Below are 19,775 nucleotides of genomic sequence, written 5' to 3' on the forward strand. Positions count from 1 at the left end.
GTAGCTGCAGCCTACCCTCAGGGCGAGTTGCCGTGCGTGGGAGAGCGTGCTTCTGCTCTAGTCTAGCCTCTAGGAGCCAAGGACTGGAGCACGAGGAGGAGGCGAGGGAACTTGGTGGAGGTCAGCCGCGGGCGCCGGCGGCCAAGGATGCTCCGGGCGCTGCTGCGCCTAGGAGTACTATAGGTATCTCTTTGGGAGCGCTGGCATGGCAGGGGATGGCATGCCTTGGGTACGTCGTTCCTTTAGGGCCCGTCCGTTTAGTTAGGAACGGGTGCTTCCAGCTGGAATGGCAGGAATGGCAGATTTATTGTAGTAGCAAATGATCAGCTGAATTAATTCCACGCCAGGAACGGTCTGGCCCGAAATGGAGGTAACCGAACGGGGCCTTACTGCTGCTGCACGGTGCACCGCCGCTAGCCCGCTAGTGTCATCTCTCTCGGTAGACTCGGACAAGGCCGTCGCGCGCCGTGGCCGACGGTACCAGCCGTGTCGCGCACACGTCCAGTCCAGCACGCGCTGTGGGCATGTTCGATCGGTTGCCATTGCTACCGTAGAAACAACGCCCGTGCCCCGGTGCCCGTGAGCCGTGACTTTCCTATGCCTCTAGACTGACCGGCCGGGGATCATGTGGCACAGCCTCCTGGATCCAAAAAAAGAGGATACCAGTATTCAGAAGCTGAATCCTGGCCGTTTTGCATGAAACAAACCCAAGATATAGACCACCTCATCAAACTTCAATAGAGGGATGGGACAATTATGCATCTGCATCAAGGTACTATCTGAACCGTATTGGTGCTGTTGGTATAAATAAATGTCCCAAAAAAAAATCAACTGCACTATACTTCATTCAGGAGAAGACCTTCCCATGCTGCAGCGGGGCATCTAATTCATTCCGCCAGTGGAGAACCTTCCCAAACTCGCTAGCGTACATCTGTAATGGAAATGCATTGCAAATTTCAATCAAACAGGAGTCGCTGCATGATGATCACTGCAGACTATAGAAAAATTGCCATATCTTATTTGTGAAACTTAATATTACCTTAACAGTTGTTTCTGGAATCTGGATACACATGTATAAAATCATGGACAAGCGAATCACAGTTCATCATAAATGGGAGGGGCGGGAGCTGGGACATTAGCTGCAGCAGGTCCAGGCTGGGCTTTTGCTACGATGTCCTCAGCTGATAATGAACCTGATCTGATGGCATCAGCCAGTTTCCTTTGCAACGTCAACAGACCAATACGTCTTGAAACAACATAGAGAACCGCCAAGGAGAAAAAGGTAAAGCCCACAGTCAGGATGACCCTGGGAAACAGATCTAATTAGCAATTGCCCATGACACACAGAATTGTTATTAGATAGGAAGAAAATTGTCCTGCAGGAATAAAATAGTCATGTCTGGAATGTTACTGCACTAATCCACCTCCAGACAACGATATCATGCATCCTTATTTCATGGTACAGATTCTTGGAGATGCAAAGCAGAGGTAATAAGACTTTGGATTGGAGATTTTTGATCCATTCGCGACACTTTGTGTTCCATAAGAACTTAAGAAGGCACCTCATGACCCTACTTGAAGCAGTCCACAATATATGTGCCTTTCAACCTTTAACAGGCAGGACTGCACCATTGACCAAGGATTAAGGAACATTCTCAACAAGGCCCCAGTGCTCATAGAGGAGGTAGCAATGTTTATTCAATGACAATCTGATGATTATGGTGTGCTTTGGCGTTAAACATACTTCTTGAGTTTATAAAGGCTTTTCAAGTATAAATTCACACGACTTTTGTACAGTGTCAAACTTTTGATAATATGCAAATCAAATGGTAGCATGTGTCCTGCAAGTCTCCTCTTTTTTTGCCTCATGAGCTATAATAAATCATGTATTTCCTACTTTCCTACGAAGATAGCCTAGAAAGTTGTACTGTGTTTAATATGAAAAGTGTTCTGGCTTGAATGATCCTGACAAGATAGTTAAGTACTTTCATTATAGAATTCACCACCATTTCTACAGAAGAAGCCATGGATGTGGTTCAATTTGTAGATACTAATCGTGCAAAACATGAATTGAGCTGCTAGTAGGTGTACACATTATATAAAGACATGTCTTTCAGTTAAATGGCTTGACTGTAAAACAAGAATGCGAGCTATACAACCACATTATACATTGATTTGCAGTTACGACAGTTTAGAACTGTACAAAATAGTGAGAGTACCTACCTATCAAGAACATCTTGCCGTTGCATCGTGGAGAGCAAACCACGGGTACGCATCAGCAAAGAGCGGTGTCCTTGATATTCACCTTCAGCCTTCCGGAGAACACTTGTTGATTCATCTGCATTAGTTTATAAATTAGTTTGCTTGTTGCAATTTGACTATGATGATCCTAAAAATGCAGGCAGATAAGAAAATGTTTTAACACAACCATGAAGTACATGAATGTGCTATAATAGTTCAACCATAATAGAAGCATCCTATAGTAAAATAAGAACAAAGAAAATAGGACAAAACCACAAATATAAATATACTGCATGTCAACAACCAAACAGTTTTATTTCCTCCATTGTGACCCATCACATTGTCAAGCCATTGTACAGGAGATTGTTGAAAACCGGCCAACAAAATTCAATCACTTTAGAAAGATAAAAATTATGAATAAGATATTCTGTACAGACTAAAGGCTTAATTATGAATGCATACCAAATGTTGCCAAGGTACTTGCACTTCTTTCCACTTCCTGCAAGCATTTATATCAATTGGCTTCCAATTAACAAGCAATAAGCCATTAGCATACTAGCTAATAATTGAATAAGTGGAAATGCTAACCTGAACCATCATCTGGCGAGACCGTCGGAGGCTCTCGGTGATACTTTCAGCAGCAGATGTCATCCCAGCCTTTGTCCTGCACCAAATCACATTATACAACAAAACTGGAAGTCGCTTGGACTACAAATGTAGAAGGGTGGGTCATTCATTACTGTGATGCAAGATAACTGATCCGAACATGAATAGAAAAGGACAGCCCTTTCATTAGTGCAATACATTAACACAGACACAGTAACTCTTAACTGTCATTCCACAATTCTTAGTTTAAAATATAGAACAAACTAGAGTCATAGCCCTTATCTTGTTCTTCAAATCTTAAAAACTCCTTAAATATCCCATATATTGACTTAAAGGAAAGGGGGCTTCAAGTAAATCTACTTACTGGAGATTACGCCTGCGGATGGTAGACTCTTCTCCACCCCCAAGAAGAAGCTCCCTCTAGAGAAAAGACAATTAGAACCTGATAGCATTAAGTTGTAAGGGCACCTACAATGCTCTAAAAAGGCAGCAGGGTTTCTTGCCAATTTTGCCAGAGAAGATGCAAAAGCTAAAGCAATAATAGCTTTAACGGTGCTTCTGAAATGTGGGTACATAAAAACCTAAAAGACAGATGCTTGCATACAAAGAATAGGTTCTAAAAATAGGTTATTTATTATGCGGCATCATCTTTCACTTTTAAAAATCCCTGGTATTGGTAACGATCTAAATAAGTATGTAATTCTCAGACAGCAAATCAATCGGATTTATATGATGAGATTGAGGCAAAATCACGCACCTCCTCTTGAGCAGCTTTTCTAATGTTCTCTTTCGCTTGTAAGTTAGCATTCCTCAGACTAGCACGCAGCCTGCAAACAGAATCAAAATTGTTACGAAAAGAAGCATGCTAAGTAGGACAGAAGGGAAAAATTCCAAGACTATCTTACTTCTTGTATTGTTCATCCCATGACTCTAAGGTTGCTTGGCCGGACTGCACTTCTTCAAAAGTGGGTAGCTGCTGTGCTAGAAGATCAAGCCGAAACTGCAGTGACTTGAGCAATTGCAGAGCATCCTGCGCAGAACCATTCAGCCTTGGAAGAGAATTTGCTTCCTCTGTCCCTTTCCCTGATTTTCCACATGATTTGATTGCAGCAATGCTCTCCTCAAGCTGTGAAACCGCTTGGCTCCATTCTTTCTTCAGGTTTTCAACAGCTTGTGTAACTTCATCCATCCTAATATCTAAAGGGATAAAAGTTCAGAAAACTTGCCATGCTGCCATGCGAAGAAAGACAACAGACAACTCGTAACATAAACAGAATCTAGCTTTGATACATAAATAAAGGAGCAACTCCTCAAAAACTAAGTTCCTGAGAGAAAATATCCTCACAAAAGAGGAGGCCTGATCCTTAAGCCGTGCATTAATGAATAGGCATGACATGCGGAGTACATTTCAGAGAGTGCAAAATCTGTGTATATTCTTTCCAAATAAATAAGTTGTTATAATCCAACTACACAGCATGTAGCACCACCCCAAGCCCCGATCATCAACTAATGAGCCAACACATCATAGACCGCAAAACATCAGTGTCTTACGCCTATTCCGCGATCTCTTGTGTGCACAGTTCCTTCTTAGCACCAAAACAAAAACGAACTCCCACCAAACACTGAGAAACCATGATGGTCTTTAACATTCAGCTAGCAAACATTACATTACGGAAAAGTTCCCAGCATGCACATATGTAACTACCAGCTTAAAATTTCACCACTGCACAGAAGTCAGAATAAGTTCCCTCTGAAATTATAGGTAATACTAATCAGGGGCGGACCCAGCATAGGACATGGCTGCACACATTTACACCCGATAATTTTGGCAAACAAAATCGACGCTTGTAGGTGCTAATATACTGTAACTGGGTCAGATCCAAATATGAATAGCTTATATGAGGGTTCGGGGTGCTCCGTTTCGCGTAGCAGGAAGGGAAGAGAAGGGGAGGGCATACATGCAGCGGCGGAGCTGGCAGAAATTCATGCCTAGGGCCACTAATCAAAGCACTAAAAACACTTAAACTAGTGCACATACCGATGACTACAGTAGCTATAGTCAAAAAGTGCTTAAATTGCATGATCTGGAGTATATCCCCAATTCCAAGTCTAATTGTACTACAAACTCAATAAAAATGATTTCAATGTCCTGGGCCTCATCATTGAGTAATTCTAATCTACAAAATGGGGCATAAATAATCTAATAAGCCAATTTGTTCGATTCGAGCAAAAAAACGGGGATTGCCTCGCCGGATTGGGAATCCAAACTGAGTAACTGACCTTGTGCTCCTGCTCTTGTGCTTGCAGCCTCGCAGGCGGTCCAGGACAAGCCTCCGGGGCCCCGTGCTCTGACCGCGTCGGCCTCCAGGCACGGAGGTGCCGCCGCCTGCCGGTCCGGTCTAGGGACTAGGGAGCCGAGAGATTGAGGGTGTGTTTGGTTGGGGAGCCAACTTGAATGGAATGGCTCCATTCCAATTTCTGAGAATGGAGCCGCTCCGTTCTACGTTTGTTAAGGAGAACGGAGCCGCTCCATTTTTTGTTTGGTTGGAGAGTGCACTAGAGTAGAACCGTTTCATTCTGCCTCTGGTTGGAGAGCCAAGTGAGTGTGGTTACCTCCTCCTTTGTTGGGGTGAGCTTACCACCATATTTCAGTTAAAATGCACCATAATTAACTGAGTTTCAACATGACATAATATGCAATATAATTAACTGAGTTTCAACATGACATAATATGTAGAATTAATTCTAAGTGCATTGTCCTGCCAAATTTCTCCTGCGAACTGCCAAAATTAAAAATAAAGAATCACTGAAACTGAACAGATCAAGTTCAACAAACAGATCAAGGAGCCATGCGCCGGGCTCCAGGCCGCCCCGGGAGGGGGGGGGGGGCTCCAGGCGCCGGCGGCGCCCGCGGGGGTGGGGGGGCGCGGCGGCAGATCCGGCGCCGCCCGGGGGGGGGGGTGGGGGGCGGGGCGGGGCGGCAGATTCGGCGCCCGGGGGTGGGGGGGCGGTTTCCGCCGCCGCCGGCGGGGGGGGGGGGGGGGGTGGCCGCCGCGCGGGGAGGGGGGCTGGCGCGCTCGCCGGTCGCCGGCGCGGGGGGGGGGGGGGGCACGGGTAGGAGAGCTTACTTGATGCCAAATTGCCAAGCCTGATGGTGTGCGTCTGTCAGCCATCAGAGGCCAAGCCTGTGGATGGAAGAATGGAGATTGGAGATGGGGATGCCAAAGGGGGGCCTTGAGACCTTCCAAGTTCCAATGCCAGAGGGTGGGTGGGTGGTGGGGGGGGGGGGCGGCCGGACGGGGACGGCAGAGGGGAGGGGAGAGGGGCGGTTAGTCAGCTGCGGAGAGGAGAGGGGTGGGCGGTGACGGGCACCGGTGCTTGCGCGCGCATGGGAGCCGAGCGCTCGCTTCCGCTCCTTTTTACCGACTCTTAGGGTCCGTTTGGTTGGGGAGCCAATTTGAATGGAATGGTTCCGTTCCAATTTCTGATAATAGAGCCGCTCCGTTCTACGTTTGGTAAGAAGAACGGAGCCGCTCCATTTTTTGTCTGGTTGGAGAGTACATTAGAGTAGAACCGTTCCATTCTGTGTTTGGTTGGAGAGCCAGGTGAGTGTGGTTACTCTCAATTTGTTAGGGTGAGCTTACCACCTATTTCATCATCAACGAAAACAGAGGAGCGGCTCTGCCGGGGGGCCGCCGGCGGGGAGTGTGGCGGGCCGTGGCGGCGGGACATTGAAATCATTTTTATTGAGTTTGTAGTACAATTAGACTTGGAATTGGGGATATACTCCAGATCATGCAATTTAAGCACTTTTAGACTATAGCTACTGTAGTTATCGGTATGTGCACGAGTTTAAGTGTTTTTAGTGCTTTGATTAGTGGCCTTAGGCGTGAAATTCTGCCAGCTCCGCCACTGCATGTATACCCTCCCCTTCTCTTCCCTTCCTGCTACGCAAAACGGAGCACCCCGAACCCCCTCATATAAGCTATTCATATTTGGATCTGACCCAGTTACAGTATATTAGCACCTACAAGCGTCGATTTTGTTTGCCAAAATTATCGGGTGTAAATGTGTGCAGCCATGTCCTATGCTGGGTCCGCCCCTGATTAGTATTACCTATAATTTCAGAGGGAACTTATTTTGACTTCTGTGCAGTGGTGAAATTTTAACCTGGTAGTTACATATGTGCATGCTGGGAACTTTTCCGTAATGTAATGTTGGCTAGCTGAATGTTAAAGACCATCATGGTTTCTCAGTGTTTGGTGGGAGTTCGTTTTTGTTTTGGTGCTAAGAAGGAACGGTGCACACAAGAGATCGCGGAATAGGCGTAAGACACTGATGTTTTGCGGTCTATGATGTGTTGGCTCATTAGTTGATGATCGGGGCTTGGGGTGGTGCTACATGCCGTGTAGTTGGATTATAACAACTTATTTATTTGGAAAGAATATACACAGATTTTGCACTCTCCGAAATGTACTCTGCATGTCATGCCTATTCATTAATGCATGGCTTAAGGAACAGGCCTCCTCTTCTGTGAGGATATTTTCTCTAAGGAACTTAGTTTTTGAGGAGTTGCTCCTTTATTTATGTATCAAAGCTAGATTCTGTTTATGTTACGAGTTGTCTGTTGTCTTTCTTCGCATGGCAGCATGGCAAGTTTTCTGAACATTTATCCCTTTAGATATTTATGCCCCATTTTGTAGATTAGAATTACTCAATGATGAGGCCCATAAACAGAATCTAGCTTTGATAGATGCAACAGCGTGATTGCATTGCCCCAATTGATATGGTTTTTATAACGACGTTTCCGTCAAAATTAGTATGCACGCATCTTCCGTCGATCCATGCATGTGGATAAGTAGTAGTAGGCGCTGCATGAGGTTCCTGTTTTATCTTTTTTTAACATTTTTTATGTCACTGTCCAAGTACAGAACACAAATCCAGCACTAGTTGATGGCTGACAATGACCTATGGGCTTATCAACAAATCATAGTGTTTTGGATCAGAACCACCGGAGTCCAGGGCATGCATGCATGCATGTGTGGAGAACGGCATGGTAATTGATCTAACATGCTTGGCGACAGGACAACACATCTTCTTGCCCATTGTCCAAACAACCCCACTATCATGTCACAAACAAACAAACTAGAAAATCATCTTCATTTGCTGGTGCACATGGGTTTGTAGTATGTCTAGCACTCTAGCAGTGACATGGTTTTACATCATATGTGGGCAAATGCAAACCAAGTGTGGTGTCTCATAACCAGTTTTGTATATTGACTATCACAAGAACAATGATGTTCGGAGAAGGAAAGTTGAGCCCTATATATGGTTACTGCATTGCACACCAATAACGCCTAAGTGAGCAGTGTCTCATAGCCAATTTTTGTCTATCTACTATCACAAGAACATTGATGTTAGGAGAAAGAAAGTCAAGCTGTATATATCAGTACTGCACTTTACACACCAATGAATGCCTAAGTGAGTGTACCATTTACACTAACATAACTAGTTCCTCAACAATCATGATGGTCTTGGTTTTTTTGAACTGGTTAAAGCGTCAACCTGGGTTCAAGCATGATGGTCATACAACAGAATAATACATGCATATGGTCATCCCCTTGTTTATAAGGCATTTTTTCAGAGGTAGCAAGCTAGCAATAGCAAGAGAATTAGGACTCAGTGCTTAGCACAGCAGGGTAACACAAGATATATATAGACAAGATGACAGCGACGAATTTGCTACCTCCGGTTAATTTGCTAGGGGACCGGCGACGAGGAGGACGGCGGGTCGGCGACGCAGCTGGCCTGGGTGCGGCGGGTCGGCGACGCAGCTGGGCCTAGGCGCCGCGGGTCGGCGACGAGGAGGACGGCGGGTCGGCGGCGGCGGGGCGGGGCGGATGGGGACGGGCGGGCGCCGGCGGCGGGGATGGGGACGGGCGGCCGGCCGGCGGCGGGGCGGATGGGGGCGGGCGGGCGGCTGATCCGGCGCCCGGGGGGTGGGGGCGGTTTCCGCCGCCGCCGGCGGGGGGGGGGGGGCGCCGCGCGGGGAAGCCGGTCGCGGGGGGGGGGGGGGGGGGGGGGTGGCGGCAGAGGGGAGGGGAGAGGGGGCGGTCAGTCACCTGCAGAGGGGAGAGGGGCGCGCGCGTGGGAGGCGAGCGCTCGCGTCCGCTCGTTTTTACCGACTGGTATCGTTCCGCGTCTTCGGGATATATTTCGCTGCTGCAGCCGTTCCGTCGTTCCACCGTTCTCCAACCCAACACTGCTGAAAATAAAACCGCTCCGTTCCATCTCCACAGAAATGGTTGCTGAGCGATGTTGAAAAAAGGCCCATATCCACCCCAGCCTGGTGGGTGCCCGGAGCCACATGTCCATGCTCGGCCATATGCAGCGACCAATCACGCCACGCCCATACATATGCTAAAATTCCTCGTTGTTTGCTCCCCAAAAATATCTTTCTCGGCAAGTAGTATTTGTCCATGGAGTGCACAGTGCAGGGACACATTGCTCCAGGTCCCCCGAATCCAAACCAGAAACCCACTATCCATCCGGTCTCCGCACCGCATCCTCCTCGCACTTGAGCGGCGACTCGCCAATGCTCACCTCGTCACTCCCGCCGCCCACCATCCCGGGCTCCACCAAGCCCGCCGCGGCGCCCAAGCCCCACAAGCTCAGGCCCGCCGTGCTCTCCGCCTCCGCCCCCGCCGCGGCCACGGCCGCGACACCCGCCGGCGCGGACGGGGGCGGCGGCCGCCTCTTGGCGCTCATCCGCTCGCTCTGCGCCGCGGGCCGCACCGCGGAGGCCGCGCGGGAGCTGTTCGCGGCGGGGGCCGGCGCGGGCATCGTCGCCTACAACGCCATGGTGGCGGGCTACTGCCGCGCGGGCCAGCTGTCCGCCGCGCGCCGCCTCGCCGAGGCGGTGCCCGTCCCGCCCAACGCCTACACCTTCTTCCCCGTCGTGCGGGCGCTCTGCGCGCGGGGCCGGATCGCCGACGCGCTCGCGGTGCTCGACGGGATGCCCCGCCGCGGCTGCGCGCCCATCCCGCCCATGTACCACGTCATCCTCGAGGCCGCCTGCAGGGGCGGCGGCTTCCGGAGCGCCGTCCGGGTCCTCGGGGCGCTCCACGACAGGGGCTGCGCGCTGGACGCCGGCAACTGCAACCTCGTCCTCAACGCCATCTGCGACCAGGGGTCCGTGGACGAGGCCGTGCGGCTGCTGCGGGACCTGCCGTCCTTCGGGTGTCAGCCGGACGTGGTGAACTACAACGCGGTGCTCAAGGGCCTGTGCATGGCCAAGCGGTGGGGCGACGTGGAGGACCTCATGGAGGAGATGGTAAGGGTCGACTGCCCGCCCAACATCGTCACCTTTTCAACACCCTGATTGGGTACTTGTGCCGAAACGGGTTGTTCGAGCGCGTGCACGAGGTGCTCGCGCAAATGGCGGAGCACGGGTGCACGCCGGACATCAGGATGTACGCGACCATCATCGATGGGGTCTGCAAGGAGGGGCACCTCGAGGTTGCGCATGAGATTTTGAGCAGGATGCCATCGTACGGGCTGAAGCCCAATGTCGTTTGCTACAACACCGTGCTGAAGGGCTTGTGCAGTGCCGAGCAGTGGGAGGAAGCTGAGGAGTTGCTGGCTGAGATGTTTGACGAGGATTGCCTGCTTGATGATGTCACGTTCAACATACTTGTTGATTTCTTCTGCCAGAATGGGCTGGTGGACAGGGTGATCGAACTTCTTGAGCAGATGTTGGAGCATGGATGTATGCCGGACGTCATCACATACACTACAGTGATCAATGGCTTCTGCAAAGAAGGGCTTATCGACGAAGCTGTCATGTTGTTGAAAAGTATGGCAGCCTGCGGGTGCAAGCTGAATACCATAAGCTATACTATTGTGCTGAAGGGTTTGTGCAGTGCGGAACGATGGGTGGATGCAGAGGAGCTGATGTCTCAAATGATTCGGCAAGGTTGTGCTCCAAATCCTGTTACGTTCAATACGCTCATCAATTTCTTGTGTAAAAAAGGAATGGTTGAGCAGGCCATTGAACTTCTTAAGCAGATGCTAGTGAATGGATGCAGTCCCGAGTCCCGACCTGATTAGTTACAGCACAGTGATTGATGGGCTCGGCAAGGCTGGCAAGACGGATGAAGCATTGGAGCTGTTAAATGTGATGGTCAAAAAAGGGATGAGTCCAAACACAATTATTTATTCATCAATAGCTTGCGCTCTCTCCAGAGAAGGCAGAATCAACAAGGTTATTCAGATGCTTGACAGCATCCAAGATGCGACAATAAGGTCCGATGCAGTGCTCTACAATGCAGTTATTTCTTCGCTCTGCAAAAGAGGGGAAACAGATCGTGCTATTGAATTTTTGGCTTATATGGTGTCCAGTGGATGCATGCCCAACGAATCAACTTACACTATACTTATTCGAGGCTTAGCAAGTGAGGGATTTGTAAAGGAGGCACAGGAGATGATGAGTGAGTTGTGCTCCAAAGGTGCTCTAAGAAAGCACTTGATGCAGCATTTCGGTATTGTATAAAGTATAAACCATTAGTTATTACTGCCAAATGCTGGTGTTGTCAGGAAATCAGTTTCTTGTTAGCCTGAAGGTGGTATTTGCTCCTTGACTTGAACTTCAGATTTTGGTGGTTGGGTATGATATTTATGCCATTCAAATGCAGTTCGTGATGGGTGGCCACATAAGTTAAGGCTGAAAGACTGTCTCAATGATTCCTAATTAGTAGCAGTTTGCGAAGTCATTCGAACTTTTTGGTTCCCTAGTAGAGGATTTAATCTGACATCAAATTTGACGAGAGTAGTGTTTAAGTTATTTCAGTAGATGCTGAACACACAATTAACTGTTGTATCCAGTGCCATTCTTTATGGAAAGAACTTCAAAAATACTAACGATGAGAAAAAGAGGAAATGGAAAGTAACCCCACCTCTGGATGAGTCCCTGAGTAGTTTGAAATTATATTCGCATGCTTTACTGCTTACATAACTGCAGATTGCCTCACTATCACATGGTAGAAAGACTTTGATTCTGATGAAATTACTGTTTGTATGCATCAGACCAGTAATAACGCCATTACTGTTTACGTATACCATAGTACTTCATAGGGACGGTGTGGAACGCCAAAATATCCCTACTTTTTAATAGCGACAGCGCTGTGATCTTAAATCTGATCTGACTACTACTGTTCAATTGATCATTGTAGCATCGCATTGTCTCTCTTTGCACCAATTGTTCAGATCACTGTTCAAAGTTTCAAGTTTAATCTGCAGAAGAGAACTTTGGGAAATCCTGAAGGAATCTGTGTCCAAAAAATATTGTGCAGTGAACTCTCTGTTATAGGTTGGAGATATTGATATACTTTAGGAGCACTTTAAGAAATCTTGGTTGTGGCACCTACTGTGATACGATTGTTGAGCTGAGCACGGTAAGGTTTAATCTGTTTGGCATACAAACATGCTCCAAAACTGGATTTGCAGCACCCCTCAGATAAGGGTTAACCTGTACCATGCTATATACTAGCAATTGTACAAGTTGATAATTTTGTACAGTTTCACACATACAATGTATGTTGGAGTTCAGAGTTATCTTTCCAAATGTACTTCATTTCATTTTTAAGGCCATGGGGATTAAAAATATTATAATATCAAGGAAATGGTAGACGGGAACCCTATGACAGTGTCTTGGTAATAAGAAAAATAGTTTGCAAGAATATTTACACATGGATTTTGAAAAGAGAAAAGTGCAGCTCTATGTAATCTAGCGAAAAGGTGCTGCTAAACATTATTTTCATTCAGAATGCATGTAGTAAAAATTTGAGAAGTCATGACCAATATTATGTAGTACACATCATATGTTCCATATAAGAACTATATCAATAAGATTAATTATTGTCAAGAGTTCCAATGAGCTATAAGCTTCATTATCATCAAGAGTATTCCATATGAGAAGATATTATCATCAGGAGTATTAATGTGGATAGACACCTCTATGCAACTATGCCCTGAACACGGCAAGACAAGTAAACCAAATTGGATGTAGTATTCTTGTATCATGGATGGAAACATGTAGCCTTAATGAAACCAAGCAAAATTGCCCCGTCAGGTGAGAACGAAATTGCCAGTCCTAGCAATGTCAATACTAGTGCAGACACGAAATGCAGGCAGAAACAAAGCTGTAAACTTTCTCAAAGATTTTAGCAATAAGAGCACGTAGAAAATTAAAACCGAGCCTCAGTATTCCTAAGTGGCACGAGCAACACAATAAAATCCTCATGACAAAACTTCTTGAACAGTGGAAAAATGTCTGACCCAGTTACAGCTGAAACACTAGTCACTCTAGGCCTCAGCAAAATCTCAAGTTACAACACAGGCTACGTGTACAAGGACGTTGGAGCAATATAACACAAGCATCAGTCACAAAATTTCTCATGCCAATGCACCCAAGTTGCTGCCCCAACTACTCCATTGCCAGCTTGCGAATGATGATCCTCCCGAGCCATTATTCTTACTGCACATAGAAAAGCTTATCTTAGCAGTGCAGAAACAATACAAGTCGTACGAGGACCCTGAGAAACATGCTTAACCTGTTGTGGTGGGGGCTGCTGTGGTGGCTGCTGCTGGTAATTTCCATACCCTGGATATGCTGTATAAGCATACATGGCAGGATCTTGAGGAGGCCGAGCATAACCATATGGATCGTATCCTTGGGGATACCCATAGTAGCCGCTGCTCCATTGATTCTGCTCTTGCTGAGGCTGGAACAAAAATCCAGCAAAGAACATATGATTATTTTTGTCTAATGAAGCACTAAGTAGAAGGCACGCTAATTACATGCAAAAAATACCTGCTTGTTTGCAGGGCTACGACCCCATGAGAGCCTTACGCTCTGGCCTCCTAACTGGGTTCCATTTAGCACCATTATGGCCTCCTCAGCTGATGCCCTGAACAAATAAAATTTTTAATTAAGACAAATCCATATAGAGTGTCTGCTTCAGAAAATTACAGCAGCATTTCGACTTTAAATTTCCAATCTTTTCCATGTGGTTAAAATTTTGCACAATACACCCAGGTATGTGGAATTACTATATCCAATTGGATGCCCTCTTTGGCACTAAAATATTTCCAGAGAAACGTTTTGGTATAGAACTGGGATACTCAAGACACCAAGCATTGAGGTCTGTAAATTGGTCTGTACAGTGTACTAAACCGAAATATAATGAGGCTATCAAATAACTACACGAAAAAGATACCCTTGATACCTGTTAGAATATTGGACAAATCCACAGCGCTTTCCCACAGGTATTTTGACATAGAGAAGCTCTCCATATGGACTGAAGGTTTGCCTCAGAAGCTCATCAGTCACACTCGGGTCAAGACCACCAACAAATACCTGCAAGCAATGAAACATGCCTAAAAAAATAAACATCCATTCACGATTCAACTTGAAAAGGCAAAACTATTTTTTGGATACCCACAGTAGTATTGTTTGGATCATTGTCAGAATCAGTTCCTTGTGTATTCTGGTATGTAGCTGCAGAAGAATGGAAAGAGTGAGACAATTTACATTTTGACTATAGTCATAGATTTGTATGCAAGTCATGAAAATGCAAACTGTTATCTAGTGATTCATAAACATTTGAGGTTTCAAGTTTTCAACAATCAATCATGGGTGGTAACAACACAAATATGCCACATGTCAACAGGGTCAGATCATAACAGATAATAAAAAAGTAAACAACAAAATAGTCCAACTGCAAGATGCAAAATATTGCGTTCGACATTACAACAATTCAAACAATATTCATGGTGCAAAACAAAATATTGCAACAAAAACAACAGTTCAAGCAAATTTGTTGCACAGCTGAAACAAAGAAGTAGATCCAATAACAGACATGGCAGAAGCTGTGATACTGTTCATATCTGAAAAGTCTTAAATGGTGGGCCTAATAGAGATTTTATTATTTGATTATTTCTTCCAGTACGAAGTCTGTAAAACAAAATGGTACAGAGAAATGACCACAGGTCAGTTGTTGGTTATCTGCCATCAACAAGGAAGATGACAAAAATAGGAAAGCCAAGGATTCAAATGGAGATTGGACAAAGGCACTACAGCTGCGGGGCAAGCCCAAAAGGTGGAATTGAAAATGGCTTCAGCAGTGTGATGGACATGACCATGCTATTGTGTTTGTGACAGTAACTTCAGCAGTGTGAAAATGGCTTCAGCAGTATGAAACTCAGGACCATGGGTAAGTGTCTAGGGATGTATGTTTAACTGATTTACCCAGTCAACAGGAGAATCTGAGTCTTTGAGAAGCAAGCAAACTATGTTCCTGTCCTTTTTTATCTTCCTCCCCAATGATGCGTGAATATCCTAGCTTGCGACTGATAACTCACACAACATACTAAGTCAAGCCATCTGAGGTTGTTACAGGGCATCTGATCTAATCCATATATGACATATATACAAGGAGATTCAACAATTCATCTGTCCATCTAGTTATTCAATCAATTAACTTTGTGGCTGTTCCAGATTGAAGTGCTGCCATACAGCCCATATACTAAGTGAAGCAATAAATATAGCAATATTCAAGGCCTCTCATAATGAAACATGGTGAATCGAAAGCTCAAGTAAATTAAGATAACAAAAAAAAATAGAAGCATCCCTTATCTACCACAAACCATACAAAATGAGGAAATACTTTATAATTCCATTGACAGTCAAAAACGTCCTAGCTACAAGTAAGCTCGCATACCACTTGATGGCTGTTGTTGTCCACCGGTATTCTTCTTGTTGGATGCTGGTCCAAGGCGCATGGGCCTGCTAGAACAGTATTGTCCATTCATTTCAGTCATTGCTCGTGTCTGTTCATCCAAATCTCCAAATTTAACAAAACCATAGCCTTTTGAGCGGCCGGTAGTTCTGTCAAAGACAACTTTTGCACCCTTAACTGATGGGTAACGACTCTTGAACGTATCTTGTAGAATGAAATCTGTAACATCCGAGGCTAGATCCCCAACAAATATAGTATAATCTGAACCATCATCTCCACGTTTCTCACCAGCCCCACTTGTAGCCCAATTCAATTTGAAAGGTTGGTTACCATTAGGCATCATTTGACCATTATAATTCTGGAGAACTTGTTCAGCTAAAGCATGGTTGCCAAATTCAATAAAACCATAACCCTCAGGTTGCCCAGTCTGCTTGTTCCGAATTATCTTCACTGAAATAACCTGAACATTATTCAAGTCAACAAAACATTAGACCAATATACCACAATGGAGTTTCTCATGCAGTAAACTTGATAAAGCAAGGAATGAAATCTCTGATATAAAATGAAATACATAAGTCCACATCTCCAAATGTTGAATTATTTTTATTGATGTGTCCTAAAAAGGAGGCTGTTTTTATTTTTAGTTATTTACTGGTGTGTGACACGGTATGCTGTTGTTTGTATAGAATGTATGTTGCTTCAAATAGGATGCACTTAAAACTTTCTAACTGTATGAGGATATATACATAGATTGAACAAGTGAAAGTAATTCTGACAAGTTTGTCATAAAGAATTCTTGAGCAGATGTTGGAGCATGGATGTAAATATGTGTATAACACAGCAGAGGGGTGTATTTGTGGTCAAAGCCGTAATGATGGCGGGCCCTTAGTTGTACTGCATCCCTTTTGTTGCTTTGTACAATCATGCGCAGATCAAATAAAGATTTTGCATTTTTGTTGAGAAATATTGTGCAGGACTAAGGTCTTCAATATTTAGAACACAAAGGGGTCTCATGTTATAGATCCAGTTTTGCTGTGTTATGTGTTGTAAAATTGTAAATACTAGCTTGACAGGTGATGAACTTTTCCCCCCTTTTTTTTGAAATTCAAGAAGTAGAAATAGTCTGAAAACTTCTATTTAATGAATGGTGCCTCTATCTTACGAAGAATTAGATTGTTCTCCTGCTGTTATTTGCTGGGGGGCAGAAACTAAGCATGTGGATATCATCACTGAGTTTATTATAGGATGCATATGGATGGGTCATCATAGCATGTTCTGTATTTTGTATGGTACCTTCCATATTTCTGATCGTCTTCACCTGTAGTCATGATTTTATGCTCCTTTATCTTGCACAATCACAGTAACTGATGTGACTAAAGTCTACTGATTCGCTATTTGCTTTTCCGATCTTATTCTCCATGTGAAAAGGTTGCCCATCTGTGTTAGAAAGCTCTGAAGATTTGCTGATACCTGGGACCCTTCATATAGAAGCAGAAGACTGATGGAATGGAATTCTTGAAGTGTCCTTCCATTTCCTCAAAAGCTGTCCAAACCATGGTAAGTTTTTATCCAAATTGTAATGTGCCCTTAGAATCCATTGGTGCACTGCAGGTATTTGGTGTGTTTTGCACTTTTGCTAGAAGATCTTTCCCAGTGGTACACTTCATTGTTTAAGCTGGATTGATGCTCCATCGATGACGTGATGCAGCAATGCTTTCCCTTTCAGGTACAAAACTTTGTCTAGGATAATGGCATGGGCTAAGTGCCTTTAGTCGGGGTCAAGTTAGGCTAACATATAGTCCAATATGCCTCCTTTCTTGGATTCCAAATGTGGTGTGGCAATTGGTTGAAATCTACCCAGAATGTGTTGCTTTACAGGTGTGCTTGTGACAACTTGACCCTATTGGTTGGTAAAGTCATCCAAGCAACTGTCAGTGACATTGTTGCAGGTAGTGGGGTTCCATTTCCAGGAACGAACCAGGAAGGGGGCGGGAGGAAAAATGCAGAGAACGAGGCCCAACCGAATGGGTAAGCCATCGTACAAAACCATCACAAAATTTGGGTGACAATGACACTTCTTTACAAGCAAAAATATAATGGAGAATAACCATGTCGGCTAAGCCAAAATAGCCCCAAATCCGAAATTTTAATTTACTATCGGATCCTTTCATATATATGACTCTGAAAACAATATGACTTCATTTATCCTGTCAGCATGATATAACTTCCAGTTTGGTTCGCGGTAATCTTCCGTGATGCTCATTTGTTGTTGGTGGGGGCACTCATTTGACTATCTTAAGATTTTCTTACTGGATCCACAGATTTTCTAGTTGCCAGTTCATATCATTCAAGTTGTTAGGGTACGAGATGAATCGGACTGTGTCTCCAACTGAGAGCGACGCATCTGAACCCTCCCGGGCCGGTGACCGACATCAGATGGGTAGTTGATCCCTTGGTCTCGGCGTCTGCCCTATAGGCAGGAGGGAGCATGAACATCGCTAAAAGCGACTTGAGAAAGCAGCTCCTTAAATTCCTTTTTGAAGCGCACAAGCAACTCAGCACGGTGCTTTGCTTTCGGTTGTACTGAACGCTGGTGAACAGACGCACGAGGCGTACTTTCCCCCTGCTGGGAATTCTAGAAACAGTTGATGCACAGTGCATGTCACCTGAAAGAAGATGTTTCCTTCCCCCTGGAAGCAAAATCCCTAGAGTGACAAGAATATGTTAGCTACAATATTTTAAGTACACATGCGGTGCTCATTTGATTCTTTTTAGCTCCTGTCTTGCACCACGAATGGAAAAATAACCCACCAAGTGAGGAACAAGAAACAGATACAGAGTGCACACGCTGTCAAACTTTCTGAATGAAAGAATCACAGAGCTAGGCCTGTCTATACAGTTGCAAACTTGCAATTGCCGCACGACGTATGAACAACATTGGCAGGGAGGTTAGTTCCTATGCCGCTGTCTGAGCATCTCGGTTCCATGAGGTTGCAGTTGCACGCTACATGAAGATTGAAGGAGGCGTGGCCGCTGATCCGATCTGGCCGTGCCGGAGCTTTCGGCTTTCCTCGTCAGGGGTAGCCCGACGCCAGGCACGCCTCCCAGAACTTGCGGTCCTCCTCCTGCCGCCTGGCCGCCGCCACCTTGGGGTCCTCGTCCTCGTCGCCGTCGCGGTCGCCGCCGCCGCGCGGTTCGCCCCCGGCCGCTCTGCTCCCGTTCGCCCAGAGGGAGCAGTTGCTCTCCTGACGGCGCCACCACACGACGACGCTTCCGCTCCCCTCGACCTCGTCCTCGTCGTCCTGTCCCCCACCGCCACCGCCGACGAAGCTGCCGCAGCCGCCGTCCTCCTCGCCGCTGTCGTCGTCGACCAGCACCAGCTCCAGCTCCTGATCGTCCCGCTCCGACGGGCAGCACGACTCCGCCACCCTCTCCTGCTTCCCGCCGTGCGCGACCGCCTCGGCGTCGGCGCGGCCCCTCTTGCACGGGAGCTGCGCCGCCTGCGACGGTGCCGGGACCGGCGGCGGATGCCGGCGCGGGGCTGCGTGCGGCTGCACGGCGGCCATCGACCAAACAGAGGCTAGCTTTGCTTATTCGGAGAAGCTAGATTACCCGGGCGGCCGGGCGGGAGAGGAAGCGAGGCAAGATGAGTTCCGGCTTTTGGTCGTGGAAATATATATGGAGCGTAGGATGGAGTGGGTCAGGATTCAGGAGGAGAGTTTGGCGAGGGAATGGCCGGGGGCGAGCGGCCGATGGCGACCGGTGCCCGTCGACGTGCGGAGCGAGGCAGGCTACAAATCATCTCGTTTCTGACAGATTTGCCAAGGAAGGAAGCGATCCGTTCCTGGCTGCTAGCTTCCCTAGGGGGCCATGGCGTATCGATGGCTTGCTTCGGTTTCGCACTCGTGCACTTTAGTTTTAGTACGTGGTAGCTGCTGTACTGAACGAGCGTCCAGCAGTTTATTGTAATTAAAGAACGAGCAATAACAGAAGGGCCAAAACTCAAAAGGATTTTCAAATTTCAAAGGATCTTGCCAGCAGTACTCTCTCCATCCGCAAATACTGTTGGAGTAATGGGCTTGGCCCATTCATTCTAATGCATTAAAAGAATTTAAATCCCACTATTAATGC

The 19,775-nt window shown here is 46.3% G+C and overlaps 3 protein-coding genes and 1 pseudogene across 5 annotated transcripts; 1 reads left to right on the plus strand and 3 right to left on the minus strand.

The window, feature by feature from the left end:
• Nucleotides 1–715: 715 nt before the first annotated feature.
• On the minus strand, nucleotides 716–8,808 carry LOC112872628. Of its 3 annotated transcripts, none has more exons than XM_025935690.1 (9): nucleotides 8,594–8,808; nucleotides 3,753–4,044; nucleotides 3,605–3,674; nucleotides 3,212–3,267; nucleotides 2,830–2,905; nucleotides 2,704–2,740; nucleotides 2,224–2,338; nucleotides 1,040–1,306; nucleotides 716–931 (listed from the first exon to the last, which is right to left on the minus strand). In XM_025935690.1, exons 2-8 carry the CDS (start codon nucleotides 4,034–4,036, stop codon nucleotides 1,096–1,098), a joined length of 849 nt encoding a protein of 282 aa, XP_025791475.1. In that variant the 5' UTR covers nucleotides 4,037–4,044; nucleotides 8,594–8,808; the 3' UTR covers nucleotides 716–931; nucleotides 1,040–1,095. The 3 variants fall into 3 exon arrangements, with proteins under 3 accessions (XP_025791475.1, XP_025791474.1, XP_025791477.1); XM_025935689.1 differs by lacking the exon at nucleotides 8,594–8,808 and adding an exon at nucleotides 5,128–5,716; XM_025935692.1 differs by lacking the exons at nucleotides 716–931; nucleotides 1,040–1,306; nucleotides 8,594–8,808 and adding exons at nucleotides 1,321–1,623; nucleotides 5,128–5,743.
• A 533-nt stretch (nucleotides 8,809–9,341) lies between these two features.
• LOC112877803 lies at nucleotides 9,342–11,742 on the plus strand (annotated as a pseudogene).
• A 1,389-nt stretch (nucleotides 11,743–13,131) lies between these two features.
• On the minus strand, nucleotides 13,132–16,128 carry LOC112873299 (polyadenylate-binding protein RBP45-like; the record flags this gene model as incomplete). The annotated part of the gene is made up of 6 exons (XM_025936290.1): nucleotides 13,132–13,381; nucleotides 13,458–13,628; nucleotides 13,718–13,814; nucleotides 14,133–14,263; nucleotides 14,349–14,404; nucleotides 15,627–16,128. Coding segments are annotated over 6 exons (960 nt in total), but the record flags the coding sequence as incomplete, so codon positions are not given.
• Nucleotides 16,129–18,306: 2,178 nt separating this feature from the next.
• On the minus strand, nucleotides 18,307–19,542 carry LOC112876478. The gene has a single exon (XM_025940596.1). The coding sequence runs from the start codon at nucleotides 19,208–19,210 to the stop codon at nucleotides 18,719–18,721; it is 492 nt and encodes a 163-aa protein (XP_025796381.1). The 5' UTR covers nucleotides 19,211–19,542; the 3' UTR covers nucleotides 18,307–18,718.
• Between the last annotated feature and the right edge of the window lie 233 nt (nucleotides 19,543–19,775).

This window comes from Panicum hallii, chromosome 9 (genome assembly GCF_002211085.1).
Source record: "Panicum hallii strain FIL2 chromosome 9, PHallii_v3.1, whole genome shotgun sequence".
Taxonomy (NCBI): domain Eukaryota; kingdom Viridiplantae; phylum Streptophyta; class Magnoliopsida; order Poales; family Poaceae; genus Panicum; species Panicum hallii.

Bases quoted from the DNA above. Each gene is read 5' to 3' on its own strand.
- LOC112872628 (XM_025935689.1), bottom strand. From the start codon at position 5,317: ATGGAGCCATTCCATTCAAGTTGGCTCCCCAACCAAACACACCCTCAA. The intron at 3,268-3,604 runs GTGCGTGATTTT...TCTTTTCTCTAG, and splicing joins GAAAAGCTGCTCAAGAGGAG to AGGGAGCTTCTTCTTGGGGG. The intron at 1,307-2,223 runs GTAGGTACTCTC...TCTGTTTCCCAG, and splicing joins CGGCAAGATGTTCTTGATAG to GGTCATCCTGACTGTGGGCT.
- LOC112876478 (XM_025940596.1), bottom strand. From the start codon at position 19,210: ATGGCCGCCGTGCAGCCGCACGCAGCCCCGCGCCGGCATCCGCCGCCG.